This window comes from Tursiops truncatus, chromosome 2 (genome assembly GCF_011762595.2).
Source record: "Tursiops truncatus isolate mTurTru1 chromosome 2, mTurTru1.mat.Y, whole genome shotgun sequence".
Taxonomy (NCBI): Eukaryota; Metazoa; Chordata; class Mammalia; order Artiodactyla; family Delphinidae; genus Tursiops; species Tursiops truncatus.
In genome coordinates, this window is record NC_047035.1 from 156,064,509 (window position 1) to 156,086,008 (window position 21,500).

At 38.7% G+C, this 21,500-nt stretch overlaps 1 protein-coding gene across 12 annotated transcripts in view; it reads right to left on the reverse strand.

The window, feature by feature from the left end:
* The window catches only part of USP6NL (USP6 N-terminal like), a 187,142-nt gene that overhangs the window by 59,732 nt on the left and 105,910 nt on the right, over positions 1 to 21,500 (reverse strand). For 6 of the 12 annotated variants that reach the window (XM_019933241.3, XM_073801538.1, XM_033852354.2 and 3 more), the window contains exons 3-5: positions 7,793 to 7,942; positions 2,934 to 3,001; positions 192 to 274 (exon numbers count right to left, since the gene is read on the reverse strand). In XM_019933241.3, coding sequence (XP_019788800.1) covers positions 192 to 274; positions 2,934 to 3,001; positions 7,793 to 7,847 — 206 coding nt within the window. In that variant the 5' untranslated portion in view covers positions 7,848 to 7,942. Of the gene's footprint in view, positions 1 to 191; positions 275 to 2,933; positions 3,002 to 7,792; positions 7,943 to 21,500 lie in introns of those variants that run through there. The other 6 variants (XM_019933245.3, XM_073801540.1, XM_019933247.3 and 3 more) reach the window with 2 other exon arrangements.

The following is a 21,500-nucleotide window of genomic DNA, read 5'->3' on the forward strand; positions in this document are numbered from 1 at the left end:
TGTATTCTTAACTATAGTTCAATTTCAATCACACAGGTTAAAAATGCCAGGAATTTAATAAAAAAAGCATGTTGCAGGATCAATCCTGGAATCTTATTCAGAGCAATGCTATTAAAAATAAAGAAAATCAACGAAATAGGAGACCATAGAAACATAATTTTAAAAGTTAGCTTTCAAACTATGCAACTTACTGTAAGAAGCCAAATCTATCCGTGACTTTGTAAACAAGGTAATCAGCATCTTCCCAAGGTTCAATCTCTGCACCTTCTCGTCCCTATAATAGGGGACAAAGAAGGGTGTTATTGGGAATATATAAAACTGAATAATTTCTTAAAAAGAGCAAAAAACAAGACTTATTTTTTGCTAAAAATAAGAGCTGGAACTGAGGCATTATCGACCCTAATTAACTTAAAAAAATTTTTCTGGCAATAATCACTATTTCTTTGATACAAACTTTGGAAGACATTAAGCCGTGATCAGACCTGGGTTCCTGTGAGAAACAGACTGGGAAAGAGGGAGCAATGGAGGACAAGAAGCCACTCAAGAATGAACCGCCAGGGCTTCCCTGGTGGTGCAGCGGTTAAGAATCCGCCTACCAATGCAGGAGACATGGGTTCGGGCCCTGGTCCGGGAAGATCCCACATGCTGCATGTGCCACAAATACTGAGCCTGCGCTCTAGAGCCCGCGAGACACAACTGCTAAGCCCACGTGCCACAACTACTTAAGCCCACTCTCCTAGAGCCCGTGCTCCACAGCAAGAAAAGCCACCACAATGAGAAGCCCACGCACCGCAACGAAGAGTAGCCCCCGCTCACCGCAACTAGAGAAAGCCCGCGCGCAGCAATGAAGACCCAACATAGCCAAAAATAAATAAATAAATTTATTTTTTAAAAACAGAATGAACCGCCAAACTTGAAGGTTTTAGAGTGAAAACGTCTTAGAAGAAAGTATGTCTTGCTTTTTCATCCTAACTTCTCAGAAGAGTAGGCTACCTACTTTGCCTCTCTTCCTCTTCGCTCCCAGCTCTACTGGCCCTGATACTATCCTTGCCAAGGTCAAAACCGGCCTCCCACCATCAGATCCCGTGGACACTACTCTGGCTTCCTCACCGAGTGGACTTTTCCACTGTGCTTGTCAGTGCTGCCCAACCTCATGACACCATCGTCTCTGGTTCTCCTGCCCCTCCCCTACTCTTCTGTGACAGCTTCCTCATGGGCTGCCCCCACCAAGTGTCCGTGTGCCCAGAGCTCCATCCTCAGCCCACTGCCCGTCACACTCCCCTCCTGAGCTGTGAAGCAGCACTGATTAGAGCAGGAGCCCCAGGGCAAGAGCCTGCACTAATCCCTCACGTTTCACACTTAGTACCCGACTGTCTCGTGGATGTTTTATAACTGCCTGTTCATGTGTTTTCTGAGTAGGCCGTGAGCATCTTGCGGGCAGGGACCCCTTGTAACTCACGTTTGTACAGTGAAACCCCAATGCCTAGCATGACACTTGGCCTGGTCACTAAGTGTTAACTGCATGAAAAAAAAAAATGCACGTGAGCATGAACAAACGATGGTTCTATTGGTTTTAAATTAGTTAAGCAGTTAAATAAATTAATTGGGTTTTTCACGGACTACGTTAAAACCTAATCATAATAATGGGAAACGGTGTCTGATGTTCCAAACAACCAACTTAAAAAGAAACCTTGGGAACATGATTGTTCAGTTGAGCTCTGCCTGTATGCCTCCCTGGAAGCAGGGCACAGTCCAGATGGCCTTCTATAATTTCATGTTCCTGTTATTCTCATAAGTAATCAAAAATAACAGATACGAAATTACATCCAAGTGACATAAATATAAAACATGACATTTATAAATCATGGCTACAACTCATTGTAGATCTCAAGAGCTAAGGTAATAATAAGGATATATGTAAATCATCAACAACTGTGATTTTCTAGGGCATCAAAAATGAGATTCCAGGGTTTCCCTGGTGGCACAGTGGTTGAGAGTCCGCCTGCTGATGCAGGGTACACGGGTTCGTGCCCTGGTCCGGGAAGATCCCACATGCCACGGAGCGGCTGGGCCCGTGAGTCATGGCCGCTGAGTCTGGACTTCCAGAGCCTGTGCTCCGCAATGGGAGAGGCCACACAACAGTGAGAGGCCCACATATCGCAAAAAAAAAAAAAAAAAAAAAAAAAAAAAAAAGAGAGATTCCATAATTAACTTAAGGATAAAATGCTAATGGAGATTATACATCATGTATAAATTCAAATTTTCAGATCCATGTTCAATTTTTAACATCACGTATCCATTATAAATAAAATGGGTATCCAATTCCATATACTAATATATTAAAATATTTATTGAATACCTAGTATGAGCCAGAACTATTGTAGGTATTTAGGATACAAGAGCAAATCAAACAAAAGAAATTCTTACCCTCGGAGAGTTTACATTCTAGGAGGGAGAGCAGACAACAAAGTATAATATAAAGTATGCTGATACTTTAAATGCTATGGTGAAAAGTAAAGAAGAGAAAGGGGACAGAGAGAGCCAGGGGGTGGAGGGGTGTATTTTTTAAACAGTGTGGTCAGAGAAGATTTCACTAAGAGGTAGCATCTGGGCAAAGAAAAAGAGGAAGCAATAGGGCATGAAGGTATCCAGGATACAAGTGTTCCAGGAAGAAGAAATAGCCAGTGCAAAGGCCCTGAGGCAGGAGCAAGCCTGGAAGAAGTGTTGGAAGAATAACAAGTGACCAGAGTGGCTAAAGCACAGGGAAGGAGGAAGAAAAAATACGGAGATGAAGTCAGAGAAATAAGATGACTTCAACAGTCACGGAAAGTAAACAAAATGCTGCTGTAATTTAAGCTCTCCAAAAAGGAACTCCATTTCTATTTATACTTCTGTAAATAAAAATTACTCAAAGAGTAAATATGAATACTTACTCTGTCATATTTAGCAACTATTTCAGCTCGCTCCTGGGCAAGTTTGATTGCTACATCCTGGTTTGAATCTGTGGAGAGATCAAATTTCAATGAACTGTTATTTAAAGATTTATAAAGTTAATTAATTATAAAACTAAGATAAAACAAATGAAAATAAAACAGTAAATCAATGCTGCCTAAAATGACAAACCAGCAAAATCGAATAAAGTATCCGTAATTATAACTTTGAAATATCAACATATCTACCATTTCAATATTACAATACCATACTCAAAAGAAAGCAAATTTGTTAACACAGCATTAACTTAGGGGATATGGTAAATCTTATCCCTCAAGAGTTAATTTTGGATCTAGTTTCATAGAAATAAATATTAAAGTAGAAACTGGAACTGAGAGCTCTAAGTTTTCAGATGAAATCCACTTGGGTAGATGATGAGAAGAGCATTCAAGAAGGCTTTTAAAATTTTAGGTAATTTGCTCGCAAAATAAATCAGTGCAAGATAGACTTCAGGAGTTAAAAAAAATATTTCTCTGACATGATGAATATAATCATTTCTTCATTTAGCCTCTCAGGTCTCCCTTATCAACTGCCCCAACGACTATTATAATCTCCAGTTTTTTACCACAATACAACCACAAATAAAGTTTTCTTTCTTATTACCACCAGGTTATCTTTCAAAATCATTAAGTCTGATAACAAGTAAAGGTCAAAACATGAAATAGTGTGGATATGATTACACACCCCAACTACCATAAATAAAAATAAAAGATCAATGACTGTATAAAAGGCACCTCTGATCAAGAAGAAAGACAAGCATTCCAGTGGAAACTGGGCAAAGGTCATATGCAAGAAATTCACAGGAGTAACAACAGCAGTGACAACTCTGTGTTCTGCACAGAGTGACCTGCAGATAATAAGATACTGTCAGCATCCAGATACTGCGGGAAAGCACTTTACATGCCTTATCACACTTAATTCTCACAATGGCACTTTACTGTATTAATTCTATTACACAGATGGAAAAAAAATGAGGTTTAGAGATTTTAACCAACTTGTCTAAGGTCACAAAGCTAGTAAACAGCAAAGACAGATTCAAATCCAGACAGTATTGACTCCACAGTCCATAATTTTAACCACTACTTTATAAAAAAGATCACTAAAGACACGAAAAAGGATGTCCAGTTAAAGATGGCAGATGGAACACACACTTTTATATCCATTCCTCCTAAAACCCCACTAAAACGACAATATAGGGATTCTTTAAATCCTTGCCCTCGGTGGCCCAGCAAATGGAGGTTCCAGAGAAGAGGTGAGGGTGGGGTTAAAAACAGGGAGTTGATTAAAGAAGTCAAGTCCCGAGAGTTGAAGGGATGCGTGTGTGTATGTAAGAGGTTGAGTGAGTGCAGGGAAGAAAACCAAATCCTCACCCTCCAAAGCAGGAAACCATGAGATAATGACTAAATCTGCAGAACAGGAAGCGGCAATATAGGCATGGTATCTAGCGCTTTGCAAGTAAACGGATAATGAACCAGCTGGGAGTGGAGAGTGATTACTTCTTTGGGGTGGGCAGCCCGGAGGGAGGGGTGTGGAAGTCAGCTTATTTTTCAAAATAAGTTTTACAGGCTGCTGAATCTTTACACCAAGTACAGCTCTGATAAAAATAAAAGCTAATTTTAAAAGCCAAGACATGGGGGGAAAAAACTCAAGTCATCAGAAACTAAGGAAATACAAATTTTAAAATACCACTTTGAAGGGGGATGGACCTAGAGTCTGTCATACAGAGTGAAGTAAGTCAGAAAGAGAAAAACAAATACCATACGTTAACTATGGAATCTAAAAAAAAAAAAAAATGTTTCTCATGAACCTAGAGGCAGGACAGGAATAAAGATGCAGACGTAGAGAATGGACTTGAGGACATGGGGAGGAGGAAGGGTAAGCTGGGACGAAGTGAGAGAGTGGCATGGACATAGATACACTACCAAATGTAAAATAGATAGCTAGTGGGAAGCAGCTGCATAGCACACGGAGATCAGCTCGGTGCTTTGTGACCACCTAGACAGGTGGGATAGGGAGGGTGGGAGGGAGACGCAAGAGAGAGGGTATATGGGGATATATGTATGCATATAGCTGATTCACTTTGTTATACAGCAGAAACTAACAGAACATTGTAAAGCAATTATACTCCAATAAAGATGTAAAAAATAAATAAAATAAAATAAAGGGACTTCCCTGGTGGCACAGTGGTTAAGAATCCACCTGCCAATGCAGGGGACATGGTTTTGATCCCTGGTCCAGGAAGATCCCACATGCTGTGGAGCAACTAAGCCCATGCACCACAACTACTGAGCCCGTGTGCCACAACTAATGAAGCCCGTGTACCTAAAGTCCATGCTCCACAACAAGAGTAGCCACCGCAATGAGAAGCCCACGCACCACAACGAAGAGTAGCCCCCTCGCCGCAACTAGAGAAAGCCCGCACGCAGCGACGAAGACCCAACACAGCTAAAAATAAAAATAAATAAATAAAATACCACTTTGCACCTATCTCACACTGACCAAGAAATGCATTGATATTACTCAGTCTTGATATAGTGTGGGGAAATCTGCCATTACTTATGCTGTGGGTAGACTTGCAAATGTATAAAATCTTTCTGGAAAGCACTTGATAATATGTATCAAAAATCTTAAAAACAGGGCCTTCCCTGGTTGGCACAGTGGTTAAGTCTCTGCACTCCCAATGTAGGGGGCCCAGGTTCAATCTCTGGTCAGGGAACTAGATCCCACATGCATGCCGCAACTAAGGAGCCAGCGAGCTGCGACTAAAGAGCCCGCGAGCTGCAACTAAGGAGCCTGCCTGCCGCAACTTAAGACCCGGCACAACCAAATAAATAAATAAATATTAAAAAGAAAAAAACCTTAATAGGTAGAGACTATAGTCCAATAAATACCCACATAATAGCAAAGTGCTGTCTATATGTTAAATAGTATTAAGGACAAAAGACAAGAAAAGTTTTCTAAAGTAAAGAAAACAATAAAAATTTTTTAAAATCTTAAAACAGGCATCTCCTTTACCCAATAATTCCACCTCTAGGAATTTATGATAATGAGATAATCAAATAAGCACAAGGTTGTTTATAATAGTAAAAATAGCAGAATGGAATTTGTGAATTTCTTAAAGCTTATTTGGGAAAAAAATGTTTCTGCCACTGCTTTTCTCAGACTACAAAGTGTCAATATACTATCCTTTGAGGGAAATGTGAATAAATAACAAATGGTTCAATAAAATAACAAAAATACAGGTTAGTTGTTCAGATTTTCACAGTTAACTTATACAATCAGAAGTCTGGGATACTCAACTCAATTATACACATATTTATTATCCTATTTTAGACGTATGAGCCTTCATCAATTCCTTTTTCCCTCTCCTGTTACCCAGCTTTAACACATTACATTTCTACAAAAGGGTAGGGAAAGCAAATTAACAGAAATTAAACTCAAACTAGGAAACTTGGCTACTTAGTAAATTCTATTTCCATTACCAGAACAGCTAAGCATGAATTTCTATGGTGATTAGGCCAAATCCAATAAATGAGTGCTTTCTTTGAAGTATTTTATACTAGTCCTTTATTCCTGCTACTAGTCCTAGGAGTCTCAACTATATTTCCAACTTAACAATGAAAAGTTTAAAAGTGTAAAGGCAAGAACTGGAAACAGTATAGAGTTCGGAAGTGAAGATGCAAAGTATCCCAAGAAAACATCATTGTGGCAAACTGTAAGCTACAACGCTTTACATGGGTCGCCTCCAATCTAGAGATTTCCAGAAAGGAGACCTAGCCAAGTAATAGGGGTTGTACTGGAATTGGATGAAACTGTACCTAATTTTATGGGAATAAAATGATTAACATGATTAGAATAGTTGACTCCAAATCAAGTCAGTACTAATCTTTACATTCCTTTAGAAAGTTCTTATCCTTGTATTTCCTGATGCGGAGAAAATTTTGTAATGTTAATGAATGTAAAAGAGAACAGAGTTAAGGTCAAACTAATTTTATAAAATATAGCCAAACCTGCTTCTTTGAAGAGACTAAATAGAAATGCCAATCTTTCCCAACACCAAGTTTAGAGACATTGTTTACTAATCCGCGTTGTGAAGCAAGCATCTTTCCAGTAAGAAGCAGTGTCCTTATGCAGAATTCACTATAGTTAAATTATATTTCATACTGTCTGATCTACAGTTGAGAAGTTTATTAAGAATTATAGTAGAATACTCCCTTTGGTTTTGTTCTGATTGCTTATTTAGAAATTCCGCTGCAGAACAAAGAGTTTGCCCTATAAACACTGACCACAGAAGGTATCGGCAGCTGTCTGTGTCTATGCAAGTGTGCACTGACTTCCAGGCTGTGTTCCTGGGCACTTGTCATTATCAAACACAGTATTCAAATATCACAGTATTCAAGCCAAATTAAATCAAATTATCTTAATTGACTTTACATCTAATGTAACAATGTTTCAAAGTACAAGAGGCACATTTTAAGTAGTAAGGATAGAAAGGCATTTGGATTAAATACTCAAGTATACAGAAAACATCTCTGGGCACAAACGAACGGAAGAAAATGACAACTAGAGCATTTTAAGAAGACCTCTAATTCCATTTAAACACAAAAACTTTAAAGAATCAAGTATCCACCTGGATTGTAACTTAGTATCACTAAGTTAGCCCCAAATTGTAATGAACAATTCATTCAAACTTACTAAATTTTAAATTCAATGAAACAAAATTGACAGACCATTTTTCCTAGTATACATTTTGACAGATGAATGTAAATAAATATATATTTCAATTTAAAAAGTACTTTACCCTTTGTTAGATAACCAGTCTGGCTTTGGGAATTAACAACAGCTTCAGTCCTCATAGAGTAAACTTATCTCTTCCAAGATTCCATTACTGCTTTATAGTTTGCAAGCACACCAAGAGTGTTAGGTGGTCCCTCACACATTCTGCAACAAACTGAAACAGAAAAGCGGAAGGCAGCTCTACTTTAAACTATTTGTGAAACAGGCACAAGAAAGAAAAGGTCTGAGATATATTCTAAGGGGGAAAAAAAGACCTTGCTGTGGTTACATGCACTACAGATATTCAAACAAAGATGATGTTTGTTGAGGGTAAAAACATGCCTTTCAGGCTAGATCCCAAGTATGAACCACACCAGCCTACACCCAGCATTCCATCTAGTAACAAACAGGGGCTTTGAATATGCCTTAATCTTGCACTTCAAAATTAGCCACATTCTTATTACTTTTAATAAAACTTGTCTTGGAGCAATAAAGAAAAGTTGTATTTAAAACATTATACTAAAGCTAAGTAGGAATACTCTTCTCGAGTACATTTTATAACTTAATTTTAATGATACTTTTTAATGTGAAAGCTTCAGCCCCTGTTTCAGACACTAAGCAAATGCATACTAAATTCTGGAGGGTTTTGGAAATATTTAACACACCACACATATACAAGTGAAATAAATGTTTCATGAAACAAAACGCATAGCTTACTGCAGGGTGGCACTGTGAAATGTCCTATTTATTCTTTCCTTCTTCCCTTCACTGTTTCCTTCTTTCTTTTTTTTTTTTTTTAAAGGGTTGGGACCTACAATATGGAAAGTACTTTGCAAAAGTGACAGCCACCTTAGAGGCATGATTATGAACATTAATTACACTTAACTGGACACTAGTGAATTACGTTTACACTCAGCTTAAGCCAGGTATAACATTCAATACAGGTAAAAGATGTCAGAAGCTTAGAGAGAGGGAAAAAGTTCAAATCATAAACCAAGGAATGAGAATCAGACTGGCATCAAATTTCTTATCAACTAGAAGGTAATGAAGCACTTATTTTCAAAGTTCTGAGAAAAAAAAAATTATCATGAGCTTGGAATTCTATACCAAGCTAAACAACTGATTCGGTATGAGGAAAAAGTAAAAACGTTTACAGATATTACAAGGTGGGGTGAGCTGAAGAATGACTCCCCAAAATATGTCCACATCCTAATCTCTGGAACTTGTGGATGTACCTAATATGGCAAAAGGAATTTGCGGATGTAATTAAGTAAGGATCTTGAGGTGGGAAGGTGACCCTGTATCGTGAAGGTGGGCACAACGCAATCACAGGAATCTTATGAAAGGCAGTCAAGAAGGTCAGAGGAGGAAGTAGGTGTGAGGATGAAGGCAAGAGGCTGGAGTGATGTGAGGAAAGAAGGGGCCATGAGCCAAGGAAAGGAGGCAGCCTCCAGAAGCTCAGAAAGGCAAGGATGCCCATTCTCCCCTAGTGGCTCCAGAAGGAATCAGCCCTGCTGACTTCAGCCCAGTGGAACTGATTTCAGACTTCTGGCCTCCAGCACAGTAAGAGAATCAATCTTGTTGTTTTAAGCCACGAAGTTTGTCATAGTTTGTTACAGCAGCAAGAGGAAACTAATACAATGATTCAGAGTTCACTGCCTAAACAATGTTTCTTTGACAAAGACTCTCTCCTTGTCCAAACTTTTAACCATCTTCTTTACTAGGCCTTGAGTCCTGTTTTGGCCTGCCTAGCCCAGCTGTAGCAAAAATCCTGCTAAGTCAGTTCAGTGAGAGTCCCCCCACCCTTGACATCTCTTTGCTCTTGATATCTGGTCAGATTCCTCATCCCCGACCCTTGATATCTGGTAACACTGGCCTGCCTCTACCAAAAATCCTGTTAAGTTGGTTTAGCAAGAATCCCATCCTTGAAGTCTCCTCTTAGTAATTTTCTATCCACCAAGGCCCTCACTTGACTGACTGACTATAAATCTCTTATTTATAGGGATTTCTTTATTGTTTTAATAAGTGTCAGAAAAATTTTTTAACAGAATCAAAAAAAGGGGTAGACACAGGATCCATGCAATCTCAGGAAGCTAACTGTGTAGTTGCCTAGAGAGTGACCACCCTGCATTAGAATAGGGAATACAAGGTGTCTTCAAGAAGAAAGCGGATTCTAGGCAACATGTAGATCACAGATATTATTAGCGATACAGTGAAAGCTTACATATGAAAGACACCAAAAAGAGGATAAGAAGACTATTAGAAAATTCAGAACAAAGTAGAGAGTGATAAAAGTCATGGTCAAATATGAAGCAATGTACTAAGGGGCATGGCTATGAATTTGATACATATGGGAAAAGTGAATTCATCTGACCTTGACACTTTCAACATTAGGATTATATTTCCTTCCTACATACTTCATCATAATGTTTGAGATTGAAGTAAATTATATTGACTACTGACACTGTGATTATATAAGGATTTTATTGGCTTTTAATGTTCATAATCAACTATACACAAAGCATCTAAAATTGAACTCTGATCTGCACACTTCCACACACCCCACTCCAAACCTAAGTCCCCCCTTCCTAGAAGCAGCCACCGTTATCTCCCAAAACTATTCTCCACACTATACAAGAATCTGCATGTATGTATGCACATACACATATATTTAAATGTCCCTTTTCTATTTAAAAACTAGAACCATTCTATAAATAATTCTAGATCTTACTCTTTTTTGCTTAACAGTACATCTTCGAGCTTATGCATATCAACACCAATAAAGCCTTAGCAACCAGTTCCTGCAGGGAAGAAGTTTAGGCTGTGAGCCCTGGTTTGTGGCATCTGCCAATTTCTATGCTGCGTATATTCCCACTGTGGCAGCCACTTACCAAGGTACCAGTGTGATGTCACCAGACGCATAGTTCAGGCTGGGTCCAATATACCAGTGGATCTACCTCAACCTTTTTCACAGCTGTAAAGTTTCCCAATGCACGAACATAATTTATTCAACTAGTCCTTTCTTAGGAATTCAAACTAGGATAAACTAGAGAGTCAATTTGTAATGAGAGTTAAAGGTGAAACATTATGAGGTAAAGAGCTTAATAGGTTACTGTAACCAAAGGCAAGCTGAAAAAAAAGAGGAAGCAGAAACTACCAGTAAGCTGAGAAAAAGATGCTTCAGAGAGGAAAACGGTACCCAATACGCAGAGCAAAGCAGAGTCACCATCAGAGAGACCTTTTAGCCTAAAAAAAGAAAGAGAGAGTCTAGCCCGCCTCTGAGCTGCTGCTGCGGTTGCTGGCTCTCCTCTCCTGCTCAATGCATGTACACAAAGCAAATGCCTTCTCCTGAAATGATCTGAGTGAATTACCCACGTCTATAATCTGAGTTCTTTAATTCCATCTCAGCTTTCAACCAAAAGAGGCCCTAAGTATCGATGGTGCCTAAACAATGTTTCAGTTATTTGTGATCGCTTTCGTAGAATACTCTGGACTAAGATACACCAATTATAAAGATTCTTCTAATGATAAAATCTTAAAAGGCACCATTGCTAAAAACGTCAGCATTTATTTTGCCATGCTCTAGATCCAAGGCTGAAGGGAACGCTCAGAGGAGAAATAAGCCGAGTTAAACAGATCAACATCAAAACACAACTAAAAACAAAATAAAGGAAGGCACACCAGTCACAAGAGAACCTGAAATACCACTTATTTTAACTAGTTATTCTGTGAGAGATGAAATTCAATACGGACACTTAAAAGTGACGTATACCTACTCTCCCCACAACGAAGTTTATTACTGGGTAGCATCCTGGGAGAGCTTCACATCCTTAGCCAAAAGCTCCACCTGGTGGTCCTGTGAGCACTGATCCCAAATCTCCTGTCCCTTTTACCCTAATCCATGCTCCTGCGCCCTCCAGCACAGTCCCACCTCCACCTCTCACAGCTCAGCTAACTCCACCTTAAACAAGTGTCGTATCAAAAATGTACAACCTCAAAAACCCATTTCTCTCCTTCTTCCTTCCCCCACTCGAGTAGTAATCTCAGAAAAATCATTTGGCTTCCTTCCCTCTGTCCATGTTAACTTGGAAACAACACAACAACAAGACTCTGATCACAGCTGCAATTATAAAAATAGTGTAACTAATCATGATCAAGGAAGGGACAGCCAAAGGCTGAAAGTTAAATACAGGAAAGAACCAATGCCATAAACCCAAAAGTCCTCAGAAATGCCCCACTTTCCACTTCAAAAGAGCCACACAAGCTTCCACGTACATCTTCATACTCCTCTGGTAATAAGCACTGTCTGATACAATAAAAGTGTTCAAACAATAAGCCTAAGTGCTCTTCAATTTTAGCTTTTAACTGTCAGTGTAAATATGATTTATACCTTTCCATTCAAAATATTTCTATTATCTCACTAGTAGCATGATATCAGCATTTTCTATTATATCATGTTTTCATTTTTAAATTTTTCATTCAGTGTGCACAACACATTTCTTCAAACAAATTCTTATATAGAAGCCCAACTTTCAAGCAAGGAGAGTGATGGGGTTGAGGAGAGATAAAGCAAAGTCCTCGTGTTAGCACGTTTGTCATCTACTGCTCAAACGAGTTCTCTTCCAACAGTTTCCCAACTGCCATCGCCACCTCCCTTTCATAGAGTCCTCTCAATTCTCCAGGCCCTTCTCTTGCTTCTACAAATAAAAAGATTAACATTTTATAATTGGTAGGTTGTCTGTATGTTGTTTTGTTTGTAAGCATATATATTTTAAGACCTGTAAGAACAGGACCATCTCCAATATTTTAAACACGGAGCACCCAGCATGAGGTAGATATTTAATATTTCTAAAACTAATAAAATATTTTAAATCATAATTTTAACAACAATTCCAGGGAAGGCTTCTATTACTTGCTTCCTGAATTCTAGAAAGATGAGAAACAAAATAATTTTAAAGTCCTACAATTACTGACAAGGACTCATTATAACAGGATAATTTTTTTCCCTAAAATTTAATCATGACTACAGACCTACTAGAGGATCCACCTTACCAATGCCCATTGCCATAAAGGTAGAATTGGTTACTGGTAGAACTGGCCTTTAGATCTACTGTATTTACCATCTGTTACCCACAACAATTTACTGAATATACTTACTTCCATGTCACTTCTATTAAACTGTAATCTCCATGAACAAAAGACAGTATCTCATTCATCTTGGTATCTCTTATATCCATCACAGTGCCCAGCACACAGTAGTTGCTCACTAAGTATTTCTTTTGAAAAATTACTCAAAATTAGTTACTAATGTGAATTATTCAACCAGGTAAACACAATATATCAACTTATTTTAAAAATTAGATTTATAAGCTGTTTTCCAGATATAGCTTTACTGCAAAAAAAAAAAAAAGAAAATATATGCTTCTGCTAAAGACTCTTACCTTTTTCATACATTTTATTGTTTTTTTGTAAAGTCTATTTCAAGGTAGCATTTGAAATATTATTAGGACTCAGACATGAGAAGTCACAATCTATTTCTGATGAGCACTTCTGATTATTTGCAAGACCTTCATATTCATTAAGGAATGAATGAATACATTCATGAATAAGTGTATGTAGGTACTATGTGGCTACTGGAAGATGAAAGAAACCAGAGACTTGTTTGTTATGTCTGTGTTCCAACCTCACACTTCCCCTTTTTCCAGCTCCCCAACCTACTCACAGACCATCACTGTCTCACTTCCTTTACTGGAAGCTCCAGCTCACTCAGCTCCGTGTGCCTCCATCATGCTTCAAGCTCACATGGAGGGCCTTCAGCCAGAGAAACACTCCCAACTCCCTCCCACGCTTCCTTCACTCCTCTCTCGGGAGCAGAGGAGTTGGGGATGGGCTTGGCTGAGCTCCTCGCTTTCTCACCCAGCCACCCCATCAGAAGGGCACATCCCTTCTGATATCCTCTCTATGCAGGAAAGCACCTGCCCTGATGGGAGGCCTGGGGTTGCTTGGCTGTGCTAGTCACCCGGTGGGTAAATCTAAGTCAAGAGAGGCTAATAAGCCCTTTCCACTTCAGATCTAACGTGCCCTCCAATCAGCCAAAAGATTTTGCTCTCCATCTGTCAATGTCTCCTGTGTTACTTCTCAAAAAGAAAGAGCATTACTACTGGTTCCCTAGAACTCCCAAAATCAGACTAGTAACTCCAACGTTTATGTGTAAGATGATTCACAGAGAAAAAGGATATGAAGTGATGTAACAATGTTTAAATACCATTACTACTAATGAGAAACATAATTATTACTTGTTGAATGTGAGTTTAATTTCCACATTTGGCAGCAGGGTTGAATGACAAAATTGCCAACAACAGATACCTAGAACCAAGACAAGCATATGAGTCATTTTACTCACTTCAACCTGCCTACAATTGCTGGCAAACTCAAGACTACACCTTAGCAGTTTTTCTAGCAGCATGAGAGCATGATTGTAGTAACAGATGACACAAGACTGGTGTGTGACAACTCCTTGCTTGTGGATACTTTATAACCTGCTTAGTGCAGGTTTAATACGTACCAGACATTTACCATGCATTTACTATGCATAAACTCACATAAACCTCACAGCAACCTACTCCGTCAGCTTTATGACCCTCCCTAGTTTACACACAGGGAGCGTGATGTTCGAAGAGGCGAAGTGATTCAGGTCCTACAGGAAGTAAGTGGCAGAGCAGAGTCTGGCTGTCTGACTTCAAAGCCCTGTTTCTAACCGCCACACTATTTGTTAAAGTATAAGTGAGTGATCTTTTTCTATTTCTTCTCACCTCTGCTAGTCCTTACATTTCTTTTCTTAGAAACAAATCTATTTGTGATTCCTATGAATTTTAACAGTTGTTTTCTGGGTTCCAGTAGCCTTCCAATCTTATCACACTAAATTGTCAATTATTTGTGCAAAATGGAGACCAATGGTGTTGTGTAGAATCCAAGAACCATTTATATAAAATATTCTTTGTGATCATAACCTCCTCTATTACATTTTAAGTGGTGTATCAATACTTTAGGATAGTAACAGGAAATGATCAAGAAACAGGCCAAAAAAATTGACAGGATAATCACCAAATTACTGAAGCTAACTTTACTAAAATACTTTATGGTTTTAGTAGATACTAAATCAAATGTCTTCACGATTAATTTCTATGATTACAGAAAGAATTCTGTTGAATCCACTTCATTTCCTTAACTTTCACAACTCTTTCAGCTCATTCGGAATTGTAAGCATGTAGAGTTTTATTAATTACAAAAAAACTTTGTGTTGAATTCAGCCCAATGGGTATTAATAACAAATGATGCAATTACAGCAAATTCTTGTAGACCAGATGTAAGACAAAGAGAATTCACAGACTGCTCACCCTAATAGCAAATAACTAATTCCACAGATAGTTTGGCAAGCCTTATTCTAAACCCAAAGGTAACTTTTCTACTCTTTAAATCAAAAATGCAAATATGCAAAAACCAAATTGTGCCCAAAATGACACATGAAAACAAGAACTAAGTACTACCTATAACAACTGAGTAGTAAACAGGAAGAACTGCATTAATACATAAACAAAAGTATAAGCTATGCAAGTATTTGGTCCCCAAATGGCCCTTAGGTTCAAATTGGAACATAAGGCCATCAAAAGCCAGCAATGTGGGATACAATAAATGTAAGTGCTCATATCACACTGAAGCTGTCATTCATACAATCATTAAAAAGAGAGACAGGGCTTCCCTGGTGGCGCAGTGGTTGAGAATCCACCTGCCAACACAGGGGACACGGGTTCGAGCCTTGATCCAGGAAGATCCCACATGCCTTGGAGCAACTAAGCCCATGTGCCACAACTATTGAGCCTGTGCTCTAGAGCCCGCGAGCCACAGCTACTGAAGCCCGCATACCACAACTACTGAAGCCCACACGCCTAGAGCCTGTGCTCCACAAGAGAAACCACCGCAATGAGAAGCCCTCGCACTGCAACAAAGAGCAGCCCCCGCTCGCCGCAACCAGAGAAAGCCGCACACAGCAACGAAGACCCAACACAGCCAATAAATAAATAAATCTATTTTTTTTAAAAAAAGAGACAGAGCTCTAAACTCTGACACAACACCACGTAACTCTCACAACATACAACACACTTCACCTAACAAATCCTAGCAACGTGATCTATACATATTACACAACAAACATCAAAACTGCTATACATACAGGGGTAGTCATTGATCAGGAGTCTAGATGCATTAAGTACCAACAAAGAGCCAGGCTCATAAGTAATAGCTAGCACTTATTCTGCACAATCTAAAAGTCTTATGTATATTATTTCATTTAATGTCTTCACATCTAAACTACGAGGTAGGTATCATTATCATTCATTTAAGAGACAAGAAAATTGTTAGGTTAATGAACTTGCAAGGATCACACAGCTTTGAAGTTGGAGAATTGGCATTCAGACCAAGACAATAAGGCTTCAGAGCGCTCTTAATCACTCCACATGGTCTTTGAATAAATAAAATAGCAAGCAAATGAACAAAGGTTTATCAAGAGGATTTGTCAACAGGTATCATCAAAATAGCATTAAACAAGGGCAAGAGGCCAAGGAAATACCCTACAGTCAATAGGAAGCCAATGTGTTTCTGAAGAGAAAAGAGGCCAGAAAAGCTGTGGAGAAAATGAAGATCACTCAGGAAGGAAGAACAGTTTATCCTGCCTGTTACCAATGCACACTTGTTTGCTGAGCTTTTAATACCTATTAAACCTGTGCTAGGTGTACAGAAAACCTCATTTAATATTCAAACAACCCTATTATCATTTACATTTTGCAGATGACAAAAATGAAACGTAGAGGTCAAGCAACTTGTCCAAGGCTAAATTATCATCAGAGCTCAACTCAAACCCACATCTGAAAGGCTCCAAAGTCTGTGTCCACCTGCCCATTATGCCAGAGAGAGAGAGAGAGAGAGAGAGAGAGAGAGAGAGAAAATGTGTGTGTGTGTGTGTGTGTGTGTGTGTGTGTGTGTGTGTGTGTGTGTGTGTGTGTGTGTGTGTGTGTGGTGTGTCTAAACTAATAAGGTCTACACTACCTAGAAACTGGTGCACAGTCACCAGGAAGTGGGTTAGTTGACTCCAGTGTGCTCGAAACTACTGTTCTTGTGTTTCCACAGTGAATATCCTACTCCAATAAAAAGAAAAGTCTTCCTAGATCTGAAAATGATTACTTTCCAAAGTTACTTATTCCTGTACACTTTTAGATACCCAAGCTTCCAAGGTTTCACTTCACTGATTCCATAAAGCTGCCATAGAGTTTTAAGGATATAAAATGCATTGTCACAGTATCTGATTATTATAAACAAGGAAGCAAGTTTTTCTAAAGTTTAAATTGAGGCAGCTAACTATTGTTTTCATATACAACTAGATACAATTATACAATTAAGCTTTTTTTTTTTTTTTTTTTTTTTTTTTAATGCTTTACTAGTTACCAACTGCCAGACCCTGGGCAGGAAACAAGGAAGCAGGGGCTCCACACCAGTCGCATCTTACATGGTTTTTCGTTCATACCGTCTACTCACTATAATCCAGTCCTACACTTTTTTTCTTTTTTACAAACCCTTTCAACCACGTCTTTATTTTTTTCTATATACAACACATGATGTTCTTCAGAGTAAAGATTCATTAGCTCTAAAGTATACCAAACTTTAAAAAATAATATTCCCAACACATCTCCTACTGGCATTTGGTAGTATATAAACATTGTACAAAGATTTCAGTATTTCCCTGACAAAGACACCTTAATAAAACAAAATAGACATTGTTCACCAAAGCTAAAGGAATGGGCAGTGAAGTTCTCACATCATTGTTTCAATGGTGGCACAGATGCTTCACAAAACATCCACTTACTAAAAGCATTCTATCAATCCAATCTGAATATCATCTTGGAACATAAATGTGCATAATTTAAAGAAAGATCAAACACCTTCACAAATTCTTAACTCTTGACTTATACAAGTACCAAAATATAAGTAAAAGCATTTTCAAGCTGAGTTAGAGAAACATCAGCACAGTAGTACACTAATATTACCCTATCTTCAATAAATAACCATCTAGGACCAAGAAACAAATCTTCTTCATTTTTGGCATTTTGTTGGCTACCAGCAGAGTAGGTAATAAAGTTTCCTTAGCTTTACCCTTGGACAAAATTTGAAAAATTGGGAAAGTAGGCACAGTGTATGTAGCCATGTGTTTATTCAGCAGCGTTGATGGAGGGCCAGCCAGGTGCCCAGGACCATGGCGCAGAGCGAGCCGCTCGGGGAGCCTGGCAAGCAGCGGGGGACTCATGCCACATGGCGACAAAGGCTGCAGGAGAAGGACACGCCATGCGCTGTGAGAGCAAAACAGAGAGAGCAATCGAGGCTGGCTGAGTGAGTCGAGGAAGGCCTGAAAGAGGAGGGGATCGTTCCTGTGACAGCTCAGCTGGACTGAACAATGCAAAATATTTCCCTGGTCTTGAAACTCTGCCTACATTGTACACCTTGCCCTCGGTTCTTCTTCTTCCTCCCTTGCTACTTTTTCTCAGTATTTTGTGTTAATTCCTTCCCTTCTGTCTACTCTTCGAAGACAAGGTTCCTCATGATTTGCTGTCTAGGATTTGCCCCAGCTCATCCTTGGCATTCGTCAGTTTTTAACATTTCAGTTTCAATACTGGAGCAAGTTATCCTAAAGGCCACGGCATATAACTACCAGCAGGTCCCTGAGGTGTGAGTGTGAACCAGCCCGTGTGTGAGTGAGAGAGCTGGTCACCTGCCGCAGAGGGAGCCCCACTGCCTGGCCGGCGCCTGTCCCTATGCACTGTCACCAACGCACCAAATCAAATGGGGCGGGGGGAGGGGGGTGAAGAAAAACTGAGCAAAACAAAAAATTGAATGGCTTCAAAAAGAAAACAACCTGGCAATATTTTGGAAGTACTTCTGAATTGAGGGGCCTGCTACAGTAACACAGCATGAGCCCCTCTAGAGGTGACCCACAGAGGTCTTAACTGATGGATCTCACCAGAAGTGTGCCAGCGGAAGCCTACAGTTATCCCAACACCAAGCACCAAATCATCAACAAACAAACAAACAAAAACACCATGAACAGAAAAAAAGACTGAAATGAAATGCACCAAAATGGTAACATTTTAACCTCTGAAAGGAAGAAATATGAGTAATTTTATTTTTTTCTTTGCACTTTTGTATTTTTTGAATGGTCAATAATAGGCATATACTACTTTTATTATAAAATATGCTTTTATAAAAAATATAATATTTATATATGTTAGAAAAAAATTTTTTTTAATTTTCCAAACACATTTTAAGTTTTTTAATAAAAGAGTATGCTGACTAGAAAAGACTTGCTCCTCAGTCTTTTTTATGAGGTTTTAGATGAAAAGCTATGAAACAGTTTTTGAAGAGAGTCATCTACAGTCATCAAAATGACTCTGCTGTATCTCTATGGATACCTAAAAATTCCATTTGAAATATCTAATAATCAGTCATGTAAGTGAATGAAGGTCAGATTAAGAATATAAATACCAGCTTTCCCTTGGAAAAATGAGGTGGATTAAGTCTTCCAATATGTATTAATTCAAAAATTACTGAGCATAATTTATTGCCATTGCACTGTGAATACATATGGATAAAACATAATTCTTCAAAAAGATCACAGTTTTCAGGACTTCCCTGGTGGCGCAGTGATTAAGAATCCGCCTGCCAATGCAGGGGACACAGGTTCGAGCCCTGGTCCGGGAAGATCCCACATGCCGCGGAGCAACTAAGCCCGTGTGCCACAGCTACTTAGCCTGCGTTCTAGAGCCCGCGAGCCACAACTACTGAGCCCATGTGCCACAACTACTGAAGCCCGTGCACCTAGAGCCCGTGCTCTGCAACAAAAGAGGCCACCGCAATGAGAAGCCTGCGCACCACAACAAAGAGTAGCCCCCGCTCACCGCAACTAGAGAAAGCCCACGTGCAGCAACAAAGACCCAACGCAGCCATAAATAAATAAATTTATTTTTAAAAATCAGTTTTCTGAGTCAGAAAAATAATCAACTGTAAATAATGTGATAAATGCCCCTCAATAGATATCTTTTTTAAATGCTACAGAGAAGCCAACAGGAAAAAAGCAAAGTCAGAAAAAGACTTTACCTACAAGGCAACATGTGACCCAGGTCTTACAAGAATGGTGGAAACTCACCATTTGGACAAGTGGAGAAAGCCGTGACGTTCTAATAAAAAGCTGGAGTCCATGGTGACAGTACAGCTATTTCAATAGCACCTATGGCAACAGTCATGTTGGGCAGGGAAGACAGGTCTTTTAACTTTTATCGTTTTTCCTTCCCCTTCTCTTTTCATAATATCCCACCCATCCACTGGAACAGAAGGTAATCTCTTGGTGCAAAAGTTAAGCGTACACAGGAAAATAAGCAAAGGAAAAGATTTGGGGATTAAAAATTAGTTTGAGGCCATAAATAAAATGAAATAAACTTACCAACAACTCATCTTTTGATACATTAACATATCATTATTACCGAGGTATTCATTCATTACTACCTGGGTCATTCAGAATTGAATGACTAAGAGAATGGTAATTGTAAGTCTTTTATTAATGATGTAAAATTCTGCTCAAAACACAAATTTTAAAAACAAGTCTAATCACATCCAAATATATTTTCCTTTAATATTATGAAGTGCCTATATAATGTATTCATTAATTTCCTAATAATGAATATAACATATTTGAGAAAAATAGCAGTAGTAGCGTATAGATTTCCAAAAGAAACTTGCACCATTACATTCAAGATTTAAAGACAAAAACAAAACAAGTCTTAAATGTAACTGACTGATGAGAGAAAAGGGGAAAGGGCTGCCATTAGGCTCCAGTTAACACCTTGTCTGGAGATCCTGAAAATTTACATTTAAGGTTTCTTGACAGTAACCTATAAATCCCATTCCCACTCCAATGCCTCACCCTCAATGTACCTCAAAAACTTATATACAGGTTCAAAGTCATTTTTTTTACACAGCAGCCAAAGAATAAAATTCTTTTAAGAGTCATTAAATGGGACAAAGCCTCTTCCAGAATACTGTACTTGATGAGTTATGCCAATTTCCACATACTCCAGGAGACTGACTATAAAAATACATTTTACATAAAAGACCTGCCATCCTTCTCATTGTGGAAAGTATTTCTTAGAAAGCACTATTACCTACTCATTGAGTAAACTATCTGAAATTACAGAATGCATTTAGAACAGTAAACCAAATTCCTCTTTTATGAGTAAATAAGCATGACCAACTTCACAATGCAGCAAAAAAGATTGGAAACGACATAAATGTTCATCAATTCAGCTGTTAAAAATCATGAAGCAATATTCTGTACTGATTTGATTTGGATTCATCTCCAAGGTATACTAGAGGGGAGAAAAAAGGCAAGGCTCAGAACAGTGTGTATAACACACTACTGGGGTCAGGGATGTACATAAATACACAAAGTTAACGGTGGTTGTCCTGGGGGAGATGAGTGGAAAGGACACTTATCTCTCACTGGATAACCTTCAGTACACCTTGAATTGTTTACCATGTACATGTGCCACCTTATCAAAACATAACACATAAAAGTTTTAAGAACTGTAAAGATAATTAATAGGAGAAAAATCCTTTCTCAGGAAAAGGTTGAAGAT